The sequence below is a fragment of the Porites lutea genome, chromosome 3, assembly GCF_958299795.1.
Source record: "Porites lutea chromosome 3, jaPorLute2.1, whole genome shotgun sequence".
NCBI classification, from domain to species: Eukaryota; Metazoa; Cnidaria; class Anthozoa; order Scleractinia; family Poritidae; genus Porites; species Porites lutea.
In genome coordinates, this window is record NC_133203.1 from 12,423,021 (window position 1) to 12,446,118 (window position 23,098).

At 40.1% G+C, this 23,098-nt stretch overlaps 1 protein-coding gene across 1 annotated transcript; it reads left to right on the forward strand.

Moving 5' to 3' along the window:
* Window positions 1-5,456: 5,456 nt before the first annotated feature.
* On the forward strand, window positions 5,457-23,087 carry LOC140930511 (metal cation symporter ZIP8-like). The gene is made up of 7 exons (XM_073380230.1): window positions 5,457-6,250; window positions 15,176-15,356; window positions 16,552-16,721; window positions 17,521-17,712; window positions 18,983-19,727; window positions 20,657-20,844; window positions 21,729-23,087. Exons 1-7 carry the CDS (start codon window positions 5,795-5,797, stop codon window positions 21,846-21,848), a joined length of 2,052 nt encoding a protein of 683 aa, XP_073236331.1. The 5' UTR covers window positions 5,457-5,794; the 3' UTR covers window positions 21,849-23,087.
* The last annotated feature ends 11 nt before the right edge of the window (window positions 23,088-23,098 follow it).

The window sequence follows — 23,098 nt, forward strand, 5'->3', positions numbered from 1 at the left end:
GAGCTGTCGTCGATCAATACTCCATTGATTAGCCAGACTAGGATAGGTTCTAAAATTTTGTGGTTTGAAAACGGGAATAGATTTTGCCTATTACAACGGCCTGAAATCGGGTATGGTTTTCAAAGGAACTACGAGCGCGTATAAACGTGTTTGCAAAGCGAGTTTAACTTTCAGAGGCAAGATTTCAAGACCGGCATGGATTCAGAGGCCAGGTCTGAAAACGGATGTGAAAATTGCATGTTTTGGTCTGAGATAGGCGTGACAACTACATGTATAAACTGCTTATTGTCAAGCAGTATTCTGGAAATGAAGTTTTCGTAAGTAAATCACGTTAGAATGTTGTTTACTGAGAATTATCTGGAAAACACTCATCGATATTAAAAAATGGGAAAAAAAGCTGTTAAAATATTAGTTTCCTGAACTTAAACTAAGTGGAAACATGATAATTAAACAAAATTAAGAAATTAACAATATTCAGTTCACAACAACTTTAAAGAGTGAATGAAGTGTTTCCAGCTGCTTTGCTATTCTTTGTATTAGCTTTCAGCTTTCGCCCGTATGGAATTAATTGAGTATTGCGGGGATTTATTGACCGCAAGCTTAAAGGGGTGGGGTGTTTTTTTTTTTTTTTCTCGCGCGCTGTCGAATTATCGAAGAAAAAAAGTAAAGAAAACATCTGTGGAAAGACTTTCTCAAAGCCCGTTTCCGCTTTCTACTGCTCGGTTTGCGAGTGTCCGTCCCTAAGCAGTCGACTTGCGGCACGTCTAGTCTGTGGATAACCCTGCCAAGAATTGGCGAACTTAAGGAAATAAATTTTGCAGTGAAACTAAAATTTGATAGAAAGACTTGACAAACCTTATCAGTCAACAGTGTTCGCATATCCAGACCACATAAGACATCACAAGCGAGCTTACAATTTGAATTACCCACATCGCCAAGTCACAGAATCTTGTTGAATTGCTTTTCGCCGATTCGCCGGGGAGCTACCCCCTGACTCAGTCCCCATACCAAACGCTAGCACCAACTTCCCACATGTTAAGTACGGCGAATTTTCAGTCCCTGCAGTTGTCTTTTCAGTACCCATCATAACATTGTTATTGATGGGTACAGTATCTATTATGTTGGGGGGGATCAACACCACTGGGTGGGAGTCTTTGAAATGGTATAATATTTGACAAGGGGTCGCGACAAAAAACCTTCCTGCCATCTCCCTCCCCAGGCAATAAGTAATAATCGTTCTCTAATATTATCGCTGTTTAACGAGTTACGCGTTTACAGTTTCACGTTGTTAGGATTTCGAAGTTTAGCCGAAAACTCTCGTTGTTTAGTGCCGCCATGTTGTTTTTCTTCAACTTGCAGTGCTTCATTTTTATCGCCTGAAAATGAAAGCATATGAAGGATTCATCGATTCGAATTCAAAAATCTAACTGGCACATCACAGGGAGGATGTAGGAACCTATCTCTTGCCTTTAGACGTGAGGCTGCACAATTTTTAATGGCAAAAACTTTACCGTAAATAACTTACCGCTGCAAGCTTTTTCTGCCGTTCAAACGTGAACTACAAACGGCAAACGCGATGGCAAAACTGTGGTCACGTGACGTCCTCAGGCTTGTCATTTGCCGTTAAAGCTAGAAGTCTCTAATATCCCATGAAGCACATCAGGACCCTTCTTCTCTAGCTTTAAGTTCACATATTTTCCTCTCTGAATAAGTACCTAACCCCCACCCCATTGATTTAGTATTTAAATTTCACTCATGACCTAACGCCTCTCTCAACTAAAATGGAATGCTTACTATCCACCGCTAAGGGCGAGAATACACTTATCTACTTAGAAAAGGAAATCACCCCCAGGACGGACTCCTTGAACACAGGATATCATTTTTTCATATTTTTCTTCCTCAGTCATCAGCGCAGTCTTCAAGTAGAACAGGAGAACACTGGCTCTTGAGCAGGGTTCATAGCTGTTTTAGTTCTCCCCTGCAAGCAGAGGCCCTTCGATCTTCTAAGGTAAGTCGGGATGAGAAAGGGTCCAACCTAGCCTGCGAAAACATCCGTTTCTCTTCGCTCTTCGCCGATGGGGACGTTTCGCGAGGAGGAACGTCGTCCCCATCGGCGAAGAGAGAGGAGAAACGGATGTTGTCGCAGGCTAGGTCCGACCGCAGTTTTCCCCTCTCGACTTACATAGGAAGATCGAAGGGCCTCTGCTCGCATGCGCAGGCCTTAAGCCGCGTTAACAATCTAGGTCAACAATGTACGAGTATGTCACGTTTGCAATCCTCTTCGTCTATGTCAGCAATCTACGTGATATCCTGGTCAGAGCCAAACACCCCAGTCCAACCCGTTAAACACCGGAGCTTTCAGCTGTAACATGAATAGTTGCAAAACGTGTCCTTTTATTACAGAAGGAACCACGTCTTACATCTTCCCACCAACGAACAGCGACGCACCCGACAACACAAGAACACATTTCTTGTTCATCTTCTTTATAATCTCATTTACATGATCCAGTGCAGTAAATGTAAAATGCATACAAAGTAGAAACAAAACGACACCTCCGTGACAGATTTGGACGCTCTACAGAAAAAGCCCTAAATCACTCGACTGCCCTTTCAGACCACTTCGGTCTTCCCGGTCATTCGATCAAAGACATTGAATTTTATTCCTTTAAAACTCATTAATTCACTCCGGAATAGTATCCGTAAAGCCCGAGAAGGAATTTTAATTTCAAAGAGCAATACACTTGAACCCTATGGGATAAAACCGACCGGACTGGCTTAATCTATTTACATAGTTTCGTAGTAACCTCAACCTCTATATATCAGCTTCTGTCTATTGTCTTTCTCCACCAATCACATATTATTTTGTTTCATATTTTTGTATCATTTTAATATCTGTTCTCAGCTTTTCTAGCCCTGATGGCAGGTTAGTTCTGCCTAACCGAAATATCAGGGGCACCCAACGAGAATATAGTTCAAAACCACTTAAACATAGCATTGTTAATCGTATTTTAGTATTTAAACGGTAGAAACAGGCATATTTTTATCCCCTAAAAATTTTTCATCTGTTCGGATTTCCCAGCTGAAAGTCTAGTGATCCGAAAATGATAGGGATCAAAACTTACCATTTCGAAAATTTCAGCCAGAATAAAAGGCTCCCGAAAATTCTAGGTGACCTTAGGGTAAAAATCCGTTAAAAATGGGCAATTATACCATTTTTTAGATGTTCGAAAATCCTAGGAGATGCAGGCAAGCAAGAAATTTTACAACAAATGTTCCGAAAATTCTAGATCTCAAATCGTCTTCCGAACAGATATTTTCCGAAAATTGACGTTGGGTGCCCCTGAAATATTGGGCAAATAAATTACCCATCCATAGCTGTCTGAGCAGCATAACCTTAATTATATTACATTTTTCTCGATAATAAGATATGCCTGCGCGATTGTTGGATATAGATCTGCACTTCCTTATGCCTCGTCCAAGACCCGCTGCTTTCCTGCCAAGATTTCTAATTATTTTTAGACTTGTATCGTGCTCTGATCAGGTGACCAAACTTCCCATAGAGATGACTTGGAACTTCAATTAGCAGGAACAAGGGTGCCGAAGTCACGTATTTTCTCTTTTACTCTCTTTAGGCTTTCGGCGGTGTTTTTCACTGTTTGTTCAGGTCTCGTTCTGATGGTACGAACATTTTTGTGTCGAAAATTTAAACTCAAAGGGTTTTAATTCCCAAGGTATCGTCAGCGACAGTCTAATAGCACGTCTGGTACCGATTACCTGCATGGGACCGCTGTTAGTATGTAAAAAGACGTTGTTTAATTTTTCTTAAATCCCCTGCTCGATCGACTTTGAAGAGAAAATAGAGGGTCTGTGAACAGGCTAGACCGCTGTGAATTTTAACTAAAATAAAATAAAATACCCTACGGGTAGTCCCAGAGTTGTCCGATATTCCCGGCATATTTCTTCAGGGTTGGCAGAGCAAGCGTTACAGGCGAATGCGCGTGAAATTTGCTCGCGTCGTCGCTCAGAGTTATCTGTGAGGTGGAAAGAAGGGCTTGATCCAGGTCTTCGAGTGAAACTAAATACCATAAGGTGCCAATAATGTGTTATAATTTTTCGGTGGAATCATCTTTTTATCGAGTTCCCGTTTTTTCCCCTTTTTCTCCATGGCGTTTTCATTGTCAGATTTGGATAGGATTTATATTACAATGTTATGCAATGGATATAAACTGCATCACATCGTACTGGTTAAGAACGTCCTTTGTTGATGAAATGTGATGTGGATCCGGTTTAGAAGGCCTAAGGGCAACATGTATTTCCCAGCTAAGGGTTAAAGGTTGTACATGTTGTTCCTGTTTTGTTAATTCAGGGCTGCAAATAGTTATTTTTAAAGTTGTTGTTGTTATGAAAAGGCCGTAATTCCGACTAATTGCCATTTTGAACACCAATTGGGGGAAACTAAAAAGGAATTCACCCATCACATTTCGTTAAAAATTTGTGTGCTTTATTTTTATACATCTGATTCGTAACTAGAGAGAAAGACCATGCGTGGCTAAGTTTAGGTCTGTTTAATTGCTCATAAGTCGGGGCAAATTTGAATTCATAAGGAAAGTCATTGATGTGATATCCTACTCAGTATCGTTGAAGTTTGATCGCACACTTTTAGCGGTTATTGTCCAATGACTAACTGTTGTTTGCAGTCCTTGCATTTGAGTTGGTATTTAAATTCGTTCAGATCCTCAGATGTTGGTTGGTCTTTTCATAGGAAAGTTCACCATCCCAGGATGGCGACAATGTCCGCCTTACGTGAATGACTCTTTCTTCAATTCAATCGTTTTCTATCCGATACATAGTCTTTCATAAAGAAACAATCTAAAACAAGTATAAAATCAGATATCATTTTTCGGGTTATTGATTTGTGTACTTTCCGATTGGCAAAGAAGTTGGTGAAATTGTACTTAGCATTCAAAATATGCAAATAAGATCACTTCTTGGTAGCAGGTATCCCCGTAATATTTATTTAGGAATTATCATTTTTTAACTCTAATTTAAACTGAGGGTTTAAAGAAGTTTATAGATGGTTTATCCTTGAATGTCCTACGCATGGGAATAAAACATGTAGTATCCTGGAAAATATAAAACACGTTTTTCCTTCGGTTTTTGTTGGACACCGGGCCAGCTAAACAAATTGCCGCAACAGGTTACTTTCAAAATTACCATGTTTGTATTAGCGTCCTTTCACCAACTAATTTTATTATAATTTTTGGATCCCACTCATCCTTGGCCAAAATGGTTGGCTACCTTAAAGGTATAGAGTTAAACTTCATGAAGGGCGACCGCGGTTTAAATGCCAGAACTGCGCCCATGTACATAAAGCTCTTTAATAATTTCCAGTTTAACATTGCTTCATGTAATGTTTTTATTCTTTCAGAACAAAAGTATTGGGATCCTATATCCTGAGTAAACTTAAATTGAATGTAAACTGGTCATCGTGGATGACTAAGGTGACGTTACGTGTAATTCGAGAGGCGAAAACCTTCTCGAAGAAAAGCTGTTTCTTGTCATTTATAAACGCATCCTAACGACTCTCTCAAAGATTTGACAGTTTGCAGAACTGAATGCGGATGTTGGCAGGCCTGGGTCGATGTAAGTGGATTTGTCTGCTCCGCAAAGTCGGTAAAGTCGCTATTTTCAGCTATATAAACGTTTGAAGAGTAATAACTCCGGAACAACAACCATCACTTTTAACAGTTTTATTCTTAAAGAATCGAGAAAAGTAACCCATCTTGGAACTTTAATGTACAAAATGGCATTTTGTAACCTTCGATGCAGAAGATTATTTATATATTTACCATTAATGTTAGTGCTGTGTTCGATGACGAGCGGACGAGATCACAACAATAGCCCTTCTCCAAGCGAGCATAAGAGAACGGTGGCTTTAAATAAGGCAAGCGAGCGATTTTTAGCTCTTATATTTGAGGATTACTCGGATAATTCGACTCGACGAATCTCCGCTTCACGGTTCAACGATATTTTAAAAGAACTGAATCTGGGGGAGGTTACTTCGGCGGAACAATCGACTGAAGACAAACCAAATGAATATCACACACATGAACATAGACCTGTGAAACAACCGAGCTTGAGGAACTCGAGGAGGAAAGGCTTATCGAACGATGCACAAAATTCACAGAATTTCCAAGACAGAGAGCAGCGGAAAGTTCACGAAAACCGACATGAACAACGCAAGCAGCGGGTAAGTACAAAACAATTTTATTATTCGTATTGTTTAAAATCTCTTCTAATATTATCACTGTACTATGACTACGGTTTCATTAAAACCACAGGTAAATTTTCCGGACTCTGGTTCGTTTTTCGCCTTCTCATAGAAGCGTGAACCCGATAAATAAAAACGTCCCGGTTTGGTCTTGAGGAGATGTTGCTCCTGATACCGGCTACCGTCAACTGCCTTTATAGCGCACACTGTAGGGACCTCGAGTTAGTGACTTCCTTAGCGAGAGTCCGTAATAGCGGGAGTTTATTTCAGGCAAATGTTTGTAATTTAGTTTTTCCTGGGATTTAGCTGCTGACCATATTATTGGCGTGTCCGTTATAGCGGGGTTTTCTCAAGGCGAGAGTTGATTGTATTACTTATTGACCCGCAATGTTTCTTGGCAAAAACCATAATATTATGGCTCTTGTTCTAAGTCAATTGTTTCAACGAATTCGGACACTTTTCCGCCTTCGAAGTTAGCGGTAAAACCAAAATGGAAGAATCACCTTAATGAATTCAAATACAGTGCGTTTAACCAACAACAGAATGATGGCAAGTGCAGCGAAAACGTCACTTTTTGAATTCGCTTATTTTCAAACTTTTTCGCGTCTATTTCAACTCGCTTGAAATGGCAAATGTAAGTGAATTTCCCTGAACTCAAATTCTTGGGGACCAAACCCAAGATGACGTGCAAGATCAGCTTGCGAATACAGCCGTCCTTCCTTGCTCCTCGTCTCTAACGGCGCGTTAAAATTAGTAAAACTGCCAAGTTTGAAGTGATTTATTAAAAACTAACAAAGATAGTGGTTTCTCAAAGTCGCGAAATTTTACAGAGGTTTGTATGGTGGGGGCACAAACTTGCAAATTTCCGATAGAGCCATATTTTGGCTAGCTTGAGAAGTATTACTTTCAAATTTGGCAATTTTACAAATTTTAAGGCGCCGTTGACGGACTTCCCCCCAACTGGTCCGTGTCAATAGTTAAAAAAAACTGTGGAAGGATCTATTCAACCTGGTTCGTCAGTTCCGTGTGAACAGAGCGAAAATATTGAAGGGTTCCGTGTGAAAGAAGAGTCGAGTCAAATTTTTTAGCCGGTCGAAAGCTCGTCCAGTGCTATTTTAATGCAGCCTAGGAATAAGCACGGGTTTGTCGAAAGTTCACAGTCTTTATTTCCTGTTAAATCCCACTGAAATAACGGACCACAGGACAACCAAGGACCTACAGAACAACTTTGAGTCATTGCTCACTGTTAGGGTTCGCAACGAGAACACTAAAAGCGAGAGTGAAAGAGAACTTAGATTCACTGTAGTTTTTTAAGTTTCCAATATCTCCTACTGTAGTTATTAGTCTTATGGCCAACGAACAGGCTCGCGAAGACACGAGACTGCGAGGCGGCAGCATAATAAAGCCGTACGCGGAAGTTCCAAGGCAGAATGAAACTCGAAGCGATGTAACATAAAGTAGTGTGAGATAACTCTGCAGAACAGAGAATATAAGAAAAATATGCCATGTAAAGTCAGTGTTTCAAATTCTTTAGCGACTAGCGAACTTGGGGTTTCTTGAGCTTTGAGAAAGGCGAAGCGTATCAGTCAATCTTAATTATGTTGCGTGGGAAAATTCATGACATTTCTAAACAATTGAACAGCACACGCGTATAGGTTATTAATAAATATTTGCTCGTTGGCACTTAGAAAAGCTATAACTGGCACCAAATATGTCATTTTGTTAAGTAAAGTTTATCTTGGCTGCCAAACTTATGCATACTCTCTCTTCACCCAGCTCTCTGGAAGTAGGTACTTAGTAGAAAAGTAGCCTTTTCAGCGTTACGGAATGGGCTGCGTTTTTAGACTGCAAAACAGTCCGTATTTTTGCATATTCAAGTACGCGCAAGCAGTCAAACAAAAGGTCTGGAACGAGGCTGAAAACAGAGAGCGAGACTGGGGAGAGACGTTTTTTTTTCTCTCGCCTCACACGCCCGTGGGTCTGGAGACTCTTACGCCACGCTTTACCAATTTCTTTACTGATTTTGAGAAAAAAACCGGCTGTTTTGCAGTCTACAGCGTTTTAAGCGTTTCAACGCAAAGCGTGAGTTCTTTATTGAGAAATTTGGGGTAAGAGTTCTTAATGACCGTTTTGATTCGTTCTATCACAGTTCGTAGGGAAAAGGTCTGCTTGAGACCCTCGCTTGAGTGTGTTTTTGTTAAGGTGAAGCAGACTGATGGGGGATCAATACTACGGTGAAATAAAAGCCCAATTATCAGCAAAAGGATTATACATTAAGATTAATGTCGAGCGAAGCGGACCGCCCGAGAAAAAAGCCGGGGAGGGGTGGTCGGAGGTACTGGGTGCCCTTTCAAATTGATCTGTTGCTGTTATAAGAATGCTTCGATTAACGGATTTCCTCTTACTAAAAACGAATTGATATTATCGCCAAAAGCGGAATGCGGTGTGTTTTCCACTTTTCGTCAAAGAAACAGCCTGAAATTTCTGCGCTTTTTTCTGGCTTTGTAATCCCAGTATGCCGATTCCTTGCTCAATGTGGTTAGTGGATTGAAGGCGGGATTGTTTAGGATATTAGCCAGGATGTGCAGTGCTAAACCTTATCTACCTCGTCATCAAAGACCCTTTAATTCACAAAACTTGAGAGAAAATAGCCATCATCAACTCTGAAATCTAGGAAAGCATATTCCTATTACAATTTGATCATGTGATATTAATTGTGGAGTTTACCCTGTAAAGGCAACGGGCAATCGTTTTCAGTTTCTGTGGTCCCTCGGTCTTTGAGGACTAATCTTTTTCTAAAAAAGCTCTCTGGAAAGTTTTTTGAAACATGACAGGTTTAGGACTTCGGTCGGCCTAAGCTTCACGGAAAGTTATTCTGCCATAAATTAAGAATTGTATTGATTTAGTCTAATTTTATAACTTGAAAGGACCAGAGTCTTTTGTCTGCGCAGAACTGAAACTCGAGGAGTCAAACGAGCAATTACAGTGCTTGCACTTGCGTTTTAGTATATTTCTAAGGGATTTCGCAAGTTTGGATTAGTTTTATATTGAAAGTTGTACGATCTCTTACGAACATGCTTGGTTTGGTTTAACAAGAATCTAATAGTATGACTTTGATCAATGGTATCTCATCAATCCGTGGACTGTAGACTTCCGGCAACTTTGCAGTCTGACTTTAGAGTTAGACCCGAACTTTATTTCCTTGTTATAAAACCGCAACTACCCCCCTCCCCCCCCCCCCGAAGTTCAGTTGCAAACCTTTCACGTCCAACAGCGAGAATATTTTTCAGGGGAATAATTAGAGAATATTTTAATAGCAATAACAACAACAATCTTTATTTTTACTCACTCTTGCTCAAAAATAAATTACAACAATGAAAATATTAAAAGTAAAAATCAGAGTACTGGCTGCCTGGAATAACCATGGGGGCTAGCGGAGCCAGGCAGCCAGTTGACATCAGTTTTAAATAAAATTAAATTACAGGTCAGCAAGAAAACCGAAGCACAATGCACACATAAAAAGCGCGCATAAGAAGAAAAAGAATAAAAAAGGGAGAAGAGGAAAAACGCTATTTCCACGCTATGAAGGAAGCCTAAAATAGTTAAATTTATAAATGAATACAAAACATTATATAAGAAAAACTTGAAAAGGTGAATCAGCGCAGAATCATCGCGGGGCTTCGCATTTGTTCCTGCTTTTTGATAGCCAGGCGTATTTTGGGTCGCGAAACCTTGTTCGTGTTCGTATTGTTGTAGCCGCCATCTTTGATTAATGACAGATGAAGATTGGGGATGATGGTAGAAATAGTAACCCTTAGGGTAGGTGCAAGGAAGGTCATTTCCTCCCCTCCTCTCTTCGGGAGTTTCAACATGGCGCATTCGCGTGCCCGAAGAAAAGGCCTGCACTGCAGGCTAGCTTTTTGAAGGGGATTAAAGTTACTCAGGAACATCCCATTAAGACTAAGCGATTTCTGTCCTATTTGTTTTTAACTTATGCTGATTTTAGCTTGCAAATACAGGAAAAATACCGGCATTTGAGATGACAACTAAAATTTTGGACCAATTTTATTTTGTTTAGGTCCCATTATGGATACATAGATGAGTTGGTATATTTATAAAAGCTAATTGTTGTGATCTTGTGTTAAAGTGAATCCATCGTTTACAAGACCGAACGTTAGCTAAGCTTAAACTTACGTGTATATAACTATACAGAGCACATGCAAGAACAAGTTCTCTGCTGATTATTCAATCATTTATAACTTTTGGACTGCATTCAAATTGACGAGTTGTTTCATTGCACGAAAACCTTTCGTCACCTGAGTTTCTTTTTTTACATACCGACCTGAGGGGAACCGTTATTTAACAATTTTTCTGTGAATTGTTTTTAGGATGGTACATGCATTAACATTTTCCCGCCAGCTTTTTTGATGTCATATATGTAAACATCAGTAATAAATAACGACAGCTTGGTGTTTTTTAAATTGTCAGGTCACAAGTTTTCTTTCATATTACGCAATGGAACAAATGTTTTGTAATGAATTATTGAATAGTCGAATGTTAGCATTTTCACAGAGTTGACGTTTGGAAAGCCACTGTGTACAACAGCTATTTTTATCCAAGAGCTTCATTGTCAACAGGTATTATAGTTTATTGAACTAAAAACATTTTGCAAAGCCATTTTTAGGTGATATGAAATAAGGCCGAATTACATTTTTCCTTGTCGGCAAAGCGGTAATTGTTTTGACCGTATTCACTTCAGCAAAGTACAGTTATGTTTAATATTGCTGTGTTATCATTTATCCTAGTAATAATGTCAATAAATTAAAATAAGGCCTTGCGTTTTTTTCTTTACCTAGTACTCGCATATACACAGTGGTTGAAGAGCGCTATATGTGGCATACAATTGCGGTTTTTTGTATCTTAGCTTTATTCCTTTTTTTTAATAAGAAAAACCGATTTTAAACGATTAGGGGCTAACAACAGCTCGGAACAATCCAGTCCAAATTTCATTTGATTGTATCTGTAGCGATAAAAAGCGCGTAATATAGTTTGCTTTGCTCGTAAAGGAAGCTAGCGAACTTTTTGGTGGTCAACGATGCGAGTGCATAAGTTGTCTTGCTCTCGGTGGGCTACGTAGGTCGAGAACTATAACAACACAACACCCCGCTCCTTCATTGGCATCCAAAAAAGAACAACTAATGGAGTTCGGGCTGAGTACAACCATAGCAAATTATTTACATGTTGTGCAAATTCGTGGCATGCGCACACACGATTCGTGTGTGAAACGTTGTATACAGTTTTGATGCCGTTGCAATTGACACATCTGACACGAGACAGATCCTCATCGTATCTCTAACAGAAAGGAGACAAAAGTGTTAGAGGAGGTCGAGGAGTTCCGTTTTTTTTTTTTTTTGCAATTTGAAGGATAAATTAAGGATGCAAAAACGGTAAGTTGTTTAATCAGAAATTCAAGCATATCGCGATGCATATTTCTATCTTTATTTATATATACTATTATTATTATTATTTTTTTGACCTTGCCGTTTAAATTATTAATGGTTTGAGAGCTTATTCGAGGCCCTACCTCGTGTTCGGGAGAGATTTAGAGCTCAGTTCAGCTTAGTTCGAGCGCGGTAGACTGAAATTACACTCGTTCACCAGGGGCGTACATAACTGTAAGCCAGTTAATAGCCTGTTCCAGGCTTTAAGATAGTGGGAAAGACGCGAAAGTGAAAGGATACGCGAGCGTGGACTCCGCTTGCCATCTTTCTGAGTGACAGGAACAACCCGCCTTGAGAATGTTGATATAGCAACCTGTCGAATCTGACCAATCAGAGGGTTTACCAGGAGCTGGAGGCCCTTTAAACAAATGATTATGGGCTCCGCCGCCCTTCCTCTCCTCAGTTTTGTTTTTTTTTTATATATTCGCGCTTTCTCGATTCAGTGGACCCGACTATCTCGCGGAGCCTGGAACAGGCTAGCCAGTTAATTTTGGGGGATCATTTTTTATTTTTTCGATTGGCCAAACTGAAAAATAAGTCATAATTTTACTGTGTGTGTTTTCTTTTCCCAAAAATGTTTGCCGAGAGTGTCATTGATGGCATGCACTGCTCCTCAGCGGCGATGAGCGAGGAGAAACGTCTGCCGTTCGCAGGCTAGACAGAGCGCTGCCGCACTCGTGCATTGTAGTTTCAAATTCAAAGTCTAGGCTAGCCTCCCACGCAGACTTTCTTAGGCTCCCTCCTCCGCATAGGACTCTTTGTATCGTAGGGAGGGCTGAAGAGAGGGGAAAAAATGGGCGCGGGGGACAATGGGAAGGCGAGGGAGAAGAAGCCTTTTCCCTTTTCCCTTTTCCCATCGTCCTCCGCGCGCTTTCTATGTTTCGATCACCCAGCGGGAGCCACTGCGGAGGAGAGAGCGTTCTTGGGGGTTCGTCATAAACTTCTGCTGAATCGAGCAGTAGAAAACGTAGACCAATCACAGCACACTCCCAGATCTGGGAAATTCACTTTCCTTGAGAAAATTCGCGCGAGACTCGAAAGGTGAAGACCTTATACTTTTAGAACAGAAGTCGGCTTTACTACAAAACAATTAACTGCGAAAAGAATTCTGCCTTTTGTTCAGTTACAACGTACAACCCCTCCGTTGCCTCACCCACAGACCAACTTTATAAGCAAATGACACCTACTCCAGCCTTTACGAAGAGAAATATGTCAAACATACAAAACGCCAACTTTTATCTCCTAAATATTGTTGTGCGGAGCTAAACACTTTGGTCATGTAAACTCTACCGAGCTTGTACGTGTTTGTTTGGCTTGTCAACACTTTGACTTCAACAGCGCCAATTGGTTGTCTCCGATAATCTGCACGTGAGCTCCAGCTGATATTTGCGAACTCAGCAGACGTTCATGGGACAGGAACGCCTGACGAACCCCCAAGAGCGTTGCGTAAGAGGGAGGCTTCGCAAGGCTGTGCACGTGGCATAATAAGACACTGGTTTGACTGGGTTTTACTTTATAATTTGCCTCTGTGCAACAGCACATTTTCTGTCTCATACAGTTGCCCTGTCAAACATGCTTCAGGGCTTCGGGGCAAGAACCTGAACCTGAAGCAACAAAGGAATCTCGGGTTGTGATCAATGTGCTGCAAGCTAAGAGAAGTGAGATGACGTCATGGTGTGGGCCAAGGTATTTGAAATAGCAAAGGAAATGGCAGCGGAGTGGAAGATAGGGAGCTTAACCCTTTAAATCCTAACGCTGCATATATGCGTAAAAAAACTTGACTGGTACATCATTAACTATTTGCTTCTTGTCTTACCTCAGTTACAACCTTTTGGACAATTATTCATAGCACTAAATGGTAGATTTTGCAATTTAAATTATGAAAGCAAACAAACCAACTGCAACTCCCAATTTTAAATAAAAAAAAGTTTATATCGTCGTTCGTTTGGCAGTGAAGTCCAGAAAGCCAGTTTTTTGGTCGAAAATCATCACAAAAAATTACATCTTTTCGTCGTCGATTTGTTAGGCAAAAAATTGATTTAAAAATCGAAAGTCTCCATTTACAGCAATTCTCAAGGCCATACCTTGGTATCCAGTTGGAATTTTTTTCTCTCGCTTTTTTCGCCAGCCCTGCTTTGTTGTTTGAAGATATCGCCATTAAATTTCAAGGCCATACAATCAAAACGAAACAAAACAAATTATAATGCTATCGTAGCTTCACGGCCAAGTCGATTAGATCACTTTGCCTGCTTTAATACGGACAGGCGACCTTCAGTGCTTAGGTCAAATCTGTTCCACATCCTTGAGATGAAAGTAGTCACGGCTTTTATAGCCTGACAGCAGGTTGACGTGCGGAGAGAAGAATAGATGGTCGCCCCATTTTTAATGCTGGATACGGTATGCTAGCTTCAGTGTAGCTTGTGCTGACGTCTCCTCCGTCAAAATACTCGCTCGCCCTAAATATTAACGTAGCAATTCAGCTTGCTCACAGGTTGCAACATTCACTTTCACGGTGTGCAGTGTTTCGAACCGACATGTAGATGTGTGTTAAATAGGAGCAGAAGTTATTGGTTTCTATTTGTCAATTCGTAAATTAGTTTCGGAAAAACGAAACATAGTAATATCCGGCATACAGTTTAGCAAGAACTCGGATGACGGTTCGCTTTAGCCTGTTTCAGGCGTTCCAATCGTGGGGACGGCGCAGCGCCGACTCAACTATCCGAACGGCTACTGTAGGTTGGCTTGAGTTCGTGTTACTGTCATTATCCCAACGAAACGTGAAGTACTTTGTTGTCAATCAACTAGCTTCTTGAACCTAGGAGGTGCTGCTTCCCCCAGTCCCGGGGGTATCGTTACGTGTATTTTAGGTCGAGGAGTTCCGCCGGATTCTCCTTGCCCCGAACCTATTATTATTCTATCTTGAATGACTGGTTTTCTAAAGCAACAAATCCAACGCTATCACACTAAATGAAAAGTCTGCGACATTGTAGCTGAACATGGGCTGATACAGGCCTAGCGTTACACAGTCCTATCTCAGCAGTACCGCCCTAAAAACGTTCAAAGAACACCTCCGGATTGATTACATGTGAAGAAAACGCGTGGGTGAAACCTGAATACGTTAGTGACGCAGGATTCACAACCGATGAAGACAAAGCTGTAGGCTTTGGCAAGTGTGTTCACGTACTTTTAATATTCTCGGAGCTTGGTGATTGGAAACAACAACCGACCTTGTAAGTTTTAATACTCGGTCCGGGTCGATCGTTTATGGTTGCGTGAAAGGACCGGCTACAAACCGGTTGAATCGTTTTGGCTTTGCTCTGCTTTTTGTTCGAGGATTAACAGCCACTGAATTTTTCGGCTGCATATTTACGAAGCAATTTCAGATCATTTGTATCTTTTCTAGTGCCTAAAAGAACAAGATTTACTGAGAATTCATCAAGTCAGTGAAACAAAAGGAGTGAGTCAAGAAGATTTTGTGCGGATTTGCCCGTCGCTAGTTCACCAGCTTCTGGAGGGTGCCTGCATTGAAGTTCAAGAGTCTGAGAGCGAAGACGAGGAAAATACAGGTCCCAAAATGTTACAAGGTGAGTCACTGCACCCTTGCAGTTGTTATTTCCTTCCTTAGAGGGTAAGCTAAATATGAGGTTAAACCAAATTGGACGAGTTCCAGTGACCTCAGTCACTGTTCCATGAACTGATGATGAATCCATCGAAACCCGGCTCTAATCCGCTTCACATCCAAAGTGAACTAGTGACGGATATTTTATGTTTCTCTTTTTCTTTCAAGAGCTTGGGTCTTTATTCCGTCTCTCATCGTTCATTCGCACGATTTAGGAAACTTGTATCGGCATTGATAACCCGAACGGTCCTAGCAGTAGGCTCAATAGAAAGGTCTCAGTGGGGTTCAGTCTGTAGCAATACAATACAATAGCAATTGTTTGGTTTGTGACCGTAAAACAACAAAATACCAACTTATTGTCTGATAAAACAGACGCTTTAATTTATAGACGAGTTTATAGAATTCCACTTTGGAAATTTGTATGGGAGATGTTTTGTATACAAATACACAGTCAAATAATCAATTTTAGTTAACTCTAACTTCGTTTTTGGGAGTGCGGTTTTAGATAGTGCTTGACGTATTTTTCTACCTTAAAAATTCTCTTTTGTGCGTTTGTCTTTTGTTATGTTTTCTTCCTATGTAGGACTAATGTGTACTTTGGTAATAAACTGTTAGCTATTACTGAGCGGGCCAGTACTTGGTAAAAAAAAAGAATGGAAGTCTTACGAACATTGCCTAGATCAAAAGTGGCATAAATGTGCGATAAATGATAACGCTTTCTAGACTAAACCCCTTTTTTGTTGTTTGTCGAAAAAGAGGCCCAAAGAGCTCGTTAAACGGCTCGAATTGCTTGTTGACTTGAGGTATATTAGCCTATTCACACCCTCACGTCCGTCATAACAGTTCGCAGCATGTGTGTCGCATCATTGAACTGAACTGGCGTAATGGCCACGATTACGTGACCTGTGAGAACGTCATGGTCTTGCGGGAGGGAGGGGGGGAGGAAGTGATTTCAGTGTGAAAGGGACGGAGGTGTTCGACGGAAAATTGGAATTTAATCCTTGAATGAGACCGTTTTGGACTTGGCTCAAGTTTTATTTCATTGACTTCTAAATATATGACTTTGCAGCAGATAGTCAATATGGGTTCCAATTCAAATTTTTTGTTACACTCTTATGAAATGAACCATGTAGACAAGATATGTTTGTTTGTTTTCTTAGTCTGGGGATATGGTGTCCTGTCAATCACTGTCATTAGCCTGACGTCACTGTTAGCAATAGGAATCATTCCGCTGATGGGTCGATCAATTTATAAAAAGATCATGTCATTTCTTGTGGCTCTGGCTGTAGGCACCTTGTCAGGGGATGCTCTTCTTCATCTCATTCCTCACGTGAGTAAAGAAAGATAAGAAAAGAGATTTCGAAATTTCGATAAGAATTAATGTGCAACTGACTAAGTAAGACTGACTAACTCTTTGACTGACTGATTGATTAAGTGAAATCTGAACAAATGAATGAATTTATGAATGAAAGAAAGAACCAATAAATGAATGAATAAATAAATGAACGAACGAACGAATGAATAGATGGATGGATTGATGAATGAATGAGTGAAGAAATGAAGAGAATAAGAAGAAAATCGTCAGTACAGTGGAACCCCGCCTTACGACCACCCCGTTTATAAGACCACCTCGTTATTACGGCCTATTCTTTCAAACCAAACGTAAAAACCATTAAGTCATTTCATTATTTTGAAGACCCCGTTAATGCGACCACCTCGTTATTACGACCAGGATTTTATGGACCAACGGTGGTCGCATTAACGGGGTTCCACAGCTGTAAAACTGCTGTGATTTTTTAATGAGATGATCCGACACGTTGATTAGCGCGAAAAATCGACGATTAGTGAATAATTTTACAATCAAAATGTTCCCATATAGTCGAGTCTCCATACGCGACCATCTCTCTTGAACGACCAACTTTTCAGGCCTGTGGTCAGATCACTTCTTTGTGTGAGATCTCAGCACTTTCTTATGTAACGGTTGTATAATTTGCCTTTGTTTTTAATCTCTTGTAAGCGACTACCTGTCACGTAATCTGATCTCTATGTTCGAAGTATGCAGTACGCAACTCAGGTCTTCGTATACTGACAGAAACTATTTTAAGTACTATTTCTTACTTCAATTTTAGGCATTTGACTCAAATCACACTGGTGACTCCGATGAAAGCGATGGGCATAAGATGAACGTCTATAAATCCTGTGTTATTATGGCTGGAATCTATTTCTTTTTCATGGTGGAATGTACAATGAAAGCTCGCTTAGGAAGAAGAAAACAGACACAACATAATGTGTGTGACGATGTTACGACACCAGACGAAATGGTAGGGTAGCCATCTTGTTGTTCTGTTTTCTCCAGGGATAATTGGTTCCTGCCCAGGTGCCCGTTACTCGAACATACCGGTAACTTTTCGAGCCCTAAAACTGTTCTATGTTCTTCGTGTTTGCATTCAAGATATAATTTGACAATGATACAATGAAACTATCAGTTAACGAAGCTGACAGTTCATGTTTTGATTTTAAATTTTTCCTTCGGGCCCAAAAGTTACCTGTCCTTTCAAGAAACGGGCCCCCGGATGGCCAGGATTAGGGAAAGTGCTGAGGTTTACAAAAGTAGAAAGGTTCAGACAAATCCGACGCAGAGTGAAATCAGTATTCAGCTGACTGACACCCAGAGGAGTGACAAAAGGTTTGCATTCAATTTCGTCCCCAGTTTCCTGGGGACGAAAGAGCGAGGAAAGAAGAAAGGTTCTGGGGGAGGTTTTTTTGTTTTTTAAAAATGACTCCGTTAGGCGCACACCGAAGAGGAGGTCAACGCATAAAATCAAACTCTATTTGGTTTTACATTAGAACACCGTGAACTCTAACTGACATTTTAGTTATTCTTATATTTACTCTTGGCAGCATTTGTAGCGCTTAGGTTAGTGGGACCGAGCAGATGCCTGAACGATTAACCAGCGTGGAAAAATTTTATATGTTTTTCACTGTTGGATTTTTCTTGCCGTTTAGTCCAACCCCTTGGTCAAAAAAGAAAGCAGGAATTTCGATAGAATTGTATCAGAGTGGAGGAATTGAATTCAGATTCTCTGAGAGCCATTTGAGCTGATGCTCCTCTGTCCTTGATTCAACACATAACAGGATTTATAAGATAAATCCAATTACAAGATGAAACAAGGAGCTTACTTCTCACGTCAGGCGGAATATGCTATATAACTGGCGTAGGCTGAGCCTATGACTCACAGAAACTTGTCCAAGACGAGTACAAGACCCCCCTCCCCTCCCCTCAGGGTGTATTGACTGTACGCCTGAACCTTTAACAGCCTAGACTTTTTAATGTATCGTTACATACGTACACATTCAATAAAGTTACACTAAAAGAAGCATTAGTATAAAATTGCGATGAAACGTTCTAGCTTTAATTCCTACATTGCGAGTCGTACTTTTTAAGCGATTTTTGATGTAAAAAGGGTCTCAAAGAATTTTGTGGTATTTTTAACCAACTCTTTGGAATAATGACATGCGTTTCTGTAGTAAGTTTAAACCATGTTTATTTGGCTTATATGTGGCGTTCTGAATGTTTCTTTCTTATAACAGAGCCTGAAGGAAAAGAAAAAACATGCCAAGGAGTATCAAGCAATGGTTGGTTCCAGACTCGCTGGTAGTCACCGCTGTATAAGCTATGATGATGCACATTTTCCAAAAGTAAGCGGTCCTTTGTCTCGGACTTATAAGCCATCTTCATGTGAACTCGTCATTGTGGAGCCTGCGAAAGAGGTACGCACCAGCAACACGCCAGAGAGCTCCCAAGAAAAAGTGCCCTTGTGGGAACCTAGTTGCCATGGCCACCATTGCTACCAGCGAGATAGTATGAGTGAAGCAAGCAAGCACAGCTATAGTGACACAGAACTGATTTCTGCTTTATGTGGGAAATCTTGTATTCACCCAAACCTTTACATCAATGAAAATTTTGCTGGCAACGCTAGTGATAGTAGCAGCCAAACCAATCGTGGTGTTAGTCAAGGTCATTGTCACCGTGGTCAGGGGTATAGGTACCAGGTCACCTCTGTAACTACAGACACCAGCACGGATGATGCTACAAGTGAAAGTGGAGATCAACATTATGAGGAGAATCATAATCATCACCACCATCATCATCACCACAGCCATAAGATCGACAAAAACACGTCCATTGCCACTGTAGCATGGATGGTGATTGTTGGTGACGGATTTCATAACTTCAGTGATGGATTGGCCGTCGGTGCTGCGTTTTCTGCCTCACTGACCAGCGGTCTCACCACTGCTATAGCCGTGTTTTGCCACGAGTTGCCTCATGAATTAGGTGAGATTTATTGTCACAGTAATAAATTTCTGTCGACTCCTCATATCATGGGTTGAAAACTTGTTCAAAAAAATTTTCCAGGGAAAATTGATCTTTCATGTAAATGAGCGACTTGAAATGATCACGAAAAAGTTTAGGATGCGACGTCTATTTTTCTTCAACCGGCGTTTTCGTTGGTGACGCCGTCCTCGGATTGTAAAACCCTTTAAGCAACCACCACGGCAAAGGAAGAAGTAACATCACAAATTAACTAAATGTAAATTCTTAGGCACCTAAACCAGTTTAGAAAGAGAAAGTTCGTTTTGTGTTCACGCCCTTCATGTAATGAATTTTCGTGGGCTTTTAGGTGCGACTTCATATAGGGTAGGCAAACTTGTGACGATCTCCTCTCGATTGGTCGCCGCTAAGTGGCCTTGTTTCGGACCTGCCTGGATTTCGGTGTGATTTATCGGCGATTTTTGTTTTTGCAAAAGAGTTACCAAAACCCTGCCTTGGCAAATGAACGTGTACATCACAAAAATTCTGCAGTAGCCACTCCCTGACCGGAAGTTGTAGTACTGAATTAAGATCGCAAAGAAGTTTTACCATCAAAGATCGCAACAAAATTAACGCGGAATATAGCCAGCATAATAAATCGGGCCTCAATGGACATTTTAGTGAACCTTCAACTTTGTTAGCAGCTAAGTCAACTAGATATAAGAAAACGTCAAACTATTCTATAGGGAATTTACAATTGCAGAAAGTGGTGGTCATGTGAGTGAAAAATGCACGCACACGCGAAAATTGCTTGCATTGTGTCGTGTCTTCTCCTGGCAGAAAAATTACTCCTTTCACAGGGCGATTTCATTACTGACTCATGTTGAGCATATTTTAAGCCATTCAGAAAAGTTTAAAGAATCTAGAACCTGACATTGTTTTTGAAATTTCAGGTGATTTTGCCATCTTGCTCAAGTCAGGTCTCACATTTAGACAGGCTGTGGCATACAACTTTGCATCGGCCATCATCTCCTATATTGGTCTAGTGCTGGGAATTATCATTGGTGACATAGAGTCCACTCATTCCTGGGTGTTAGCACTCACAGCTGGAATGTTTTTGTACATATCTCTTGTTGATATGGTGAGTCAAGTGCATTTTCTTATTAAGACCGAATCCATCAGGAAACTGAGTAATTTTAATTTTCAGTGGACAAAAACCTTGTACCAGAATATTTTAAACCATATCGCATTCTTTTTTACACTTTTCAAGGGTTATAGATATAATAAGTTATTTGTAGCCCGAGAATTAAAATGAAATTTCAAATTTCACAGGAATTAAGAAAAGACGCGTAAAATTTCATTCGTAAGATCTCATTTTGTGAAATTTGAATCTTTTGAAATTTGTTTTCTCGGTCTCCCACAAGAATTATTTTTTGGTGTTGTAACACATCACTAATTACATTCTCTATAGCCTTACACCAAAGTCAGTCTTTAAGGAGTTAGGCCCCCTTTATTTGTAGAAAAGTTACCCTGGGAAAGAGAGGCACCCTTCCAGCGGTTATGTGAAAGAAAAGCTGATCCTTTGCCCGAGATAGCAGCGCTCGCATAAGCTCTGAGTGTCTGACAAGGAGCTAAAATGACCGAGATGATGGGGCTTGTTAGTACAATAAAGAATTAGTGTCACGTTTACAACAAACGGCAAACATGAATTTGTACCACCTGACCTAGTTTTCCCTTAATTTGTTCTTCCCTGTTCATTTCTTTTACCCCCAAAACAGTAGCTTAGCATTAGTTCTGTCTATAACAATTGTTTTGGATTAGCTGCGCGTTTTCTATTTGAGAAATTCTCAGCTTGAATCTGACGTTTGCTGTTTACCGTATATGTCACTCTAAATCTCTCTAATATCAACCCAAACTCGCGCTTATTAAACCTGAAAATGACCAAGAGCTGAAAACGGGAAGTATCCTTCTTGCTGTCGAATTTTTGCTCACCCAATCACATTTTTTTTCTCATCTTTTACACAGCTTCCCGAGCTGAGCAACTTTTTAGAAGAAGGTGGTGGCTTGTCTGTGGTCTTATCACAGAACATAGGAATACTAACGGGTGTAGCTATTATGCTAGTCATAGCCTTATATGAAAGTTAGATTTGTAATTAATGATAATTAATATTTAATTTACTAGGAATATTGTAATATTTTTCACGCTTAATTAAGGTAAACCTGTTAAATTTATTCACCTCAGTTTTATGAAAAGTTCTTCTAATTTGCTTGTGTAACAGGCGAGCGTTGAGTTTGGATTCTTTTTAAAGAGTTAAGAGGCTTAAATAGTTTTCAAATTATGAAAATTCTCTTTATAATAATGGATATTAAATGTGGGAATATTTTTGGTAAATCTCTTTTTGTATGATAATAATTTTGCTAATACTAGTTCAAATTTACTATTTTTAATAATTCAATCAAACAACGGGTTTATAAAGCAAGTGATTATAATATTTAAAAAACTGTCAGTAAAGAAAACAATTTTTTTTAAAAAAAATGTCAGTTTTTGCGTTTTTGGCATCGACTGTTCTTTCAACTGCGACTCGTTATTCGTGTGTTGATCGAAAAGCGTAGTAAACGTTCTTTTATCGTAACCCTCTGTGTGTAAGAAGTTTAATAGTTGCATTTTATTAAAACACACCTAGTTATAATAACGTTGGCATCCGCTGGATTTTTTTTTTGTTTTTCAGCTTTTAAACAATTATAGCAAATTCCAACATTCAAATACAACGTCCATGTGCGGATGCTGCAAATGAATTCATTAGCCTTATTAACCTAATTAATTCCTATTAATTTTGGCTTTCTCCATTTTTTTCATTTTTCTATGCCAACGTTTTTGGAATTGGGTGTATGTCTTTTTAGTTTTGTCCAGGTACACAAACATTAGCTCACGAGTTGCTCGTCTTGTCAGACACGATAGAAAGGGAAGACTGGACTTTTTCTTCCCATGGAGATAGCGGGGATAACTATAATTTTTTAGCATATCTGAAAATTTTCGAAGGAATGTAAAATTCGCGTTTCCTTTGAAACGCAGTCTCTTTTCGTAGAATAACTGTTGTTCCTCATCCTGTGGGGATGCAGGTTGTGGAAGCGGTCATTAGCTGGTTCTCGATTTTTGATGAGATTTTATGGCTCGATTTCTGCAATTCTTTGATGTTTGATAACGCTGAACGTCCAGCCTCCCTACACATCATGCACTCTAAAACGCCATCTTCGTTTTGATACGTCATGTACTCCGTAACCAACCAATGGAGGGCGGTGAGTGGGCTGAAAAAGGCTAGAAGGCTAGAAAGTGAATCAATAAAAGCAATTCACGCCGAAACGTTGAGAGTTATTACCAGTTTTCAGTGTTGGGG

Bases quoted from the DNA above. Each gene is read 5' to 3' on its own strand.
- LOC140930511 (XM_073380230.1), top strand. From the start codon at position 5,795: ATGTACAAAATGGCATTTTGTAACCTTCGATGCAGAAGATTATTTATA. The intron at 16,722-17,520 runs GTGAGTAAAGAA...CTTCAATTTTAG, and splicing joins TTCTTCATCTCATTCCTCAC to GCATTTGACTCAAATCACAC. The intron at 17,713-18,982 runs GTAGGGTAGCCA...TTCTTATAACAG, and splicing joins TTACGACACCAGACGAAATG to AGCCTGAAGGAAAAGAAAAA.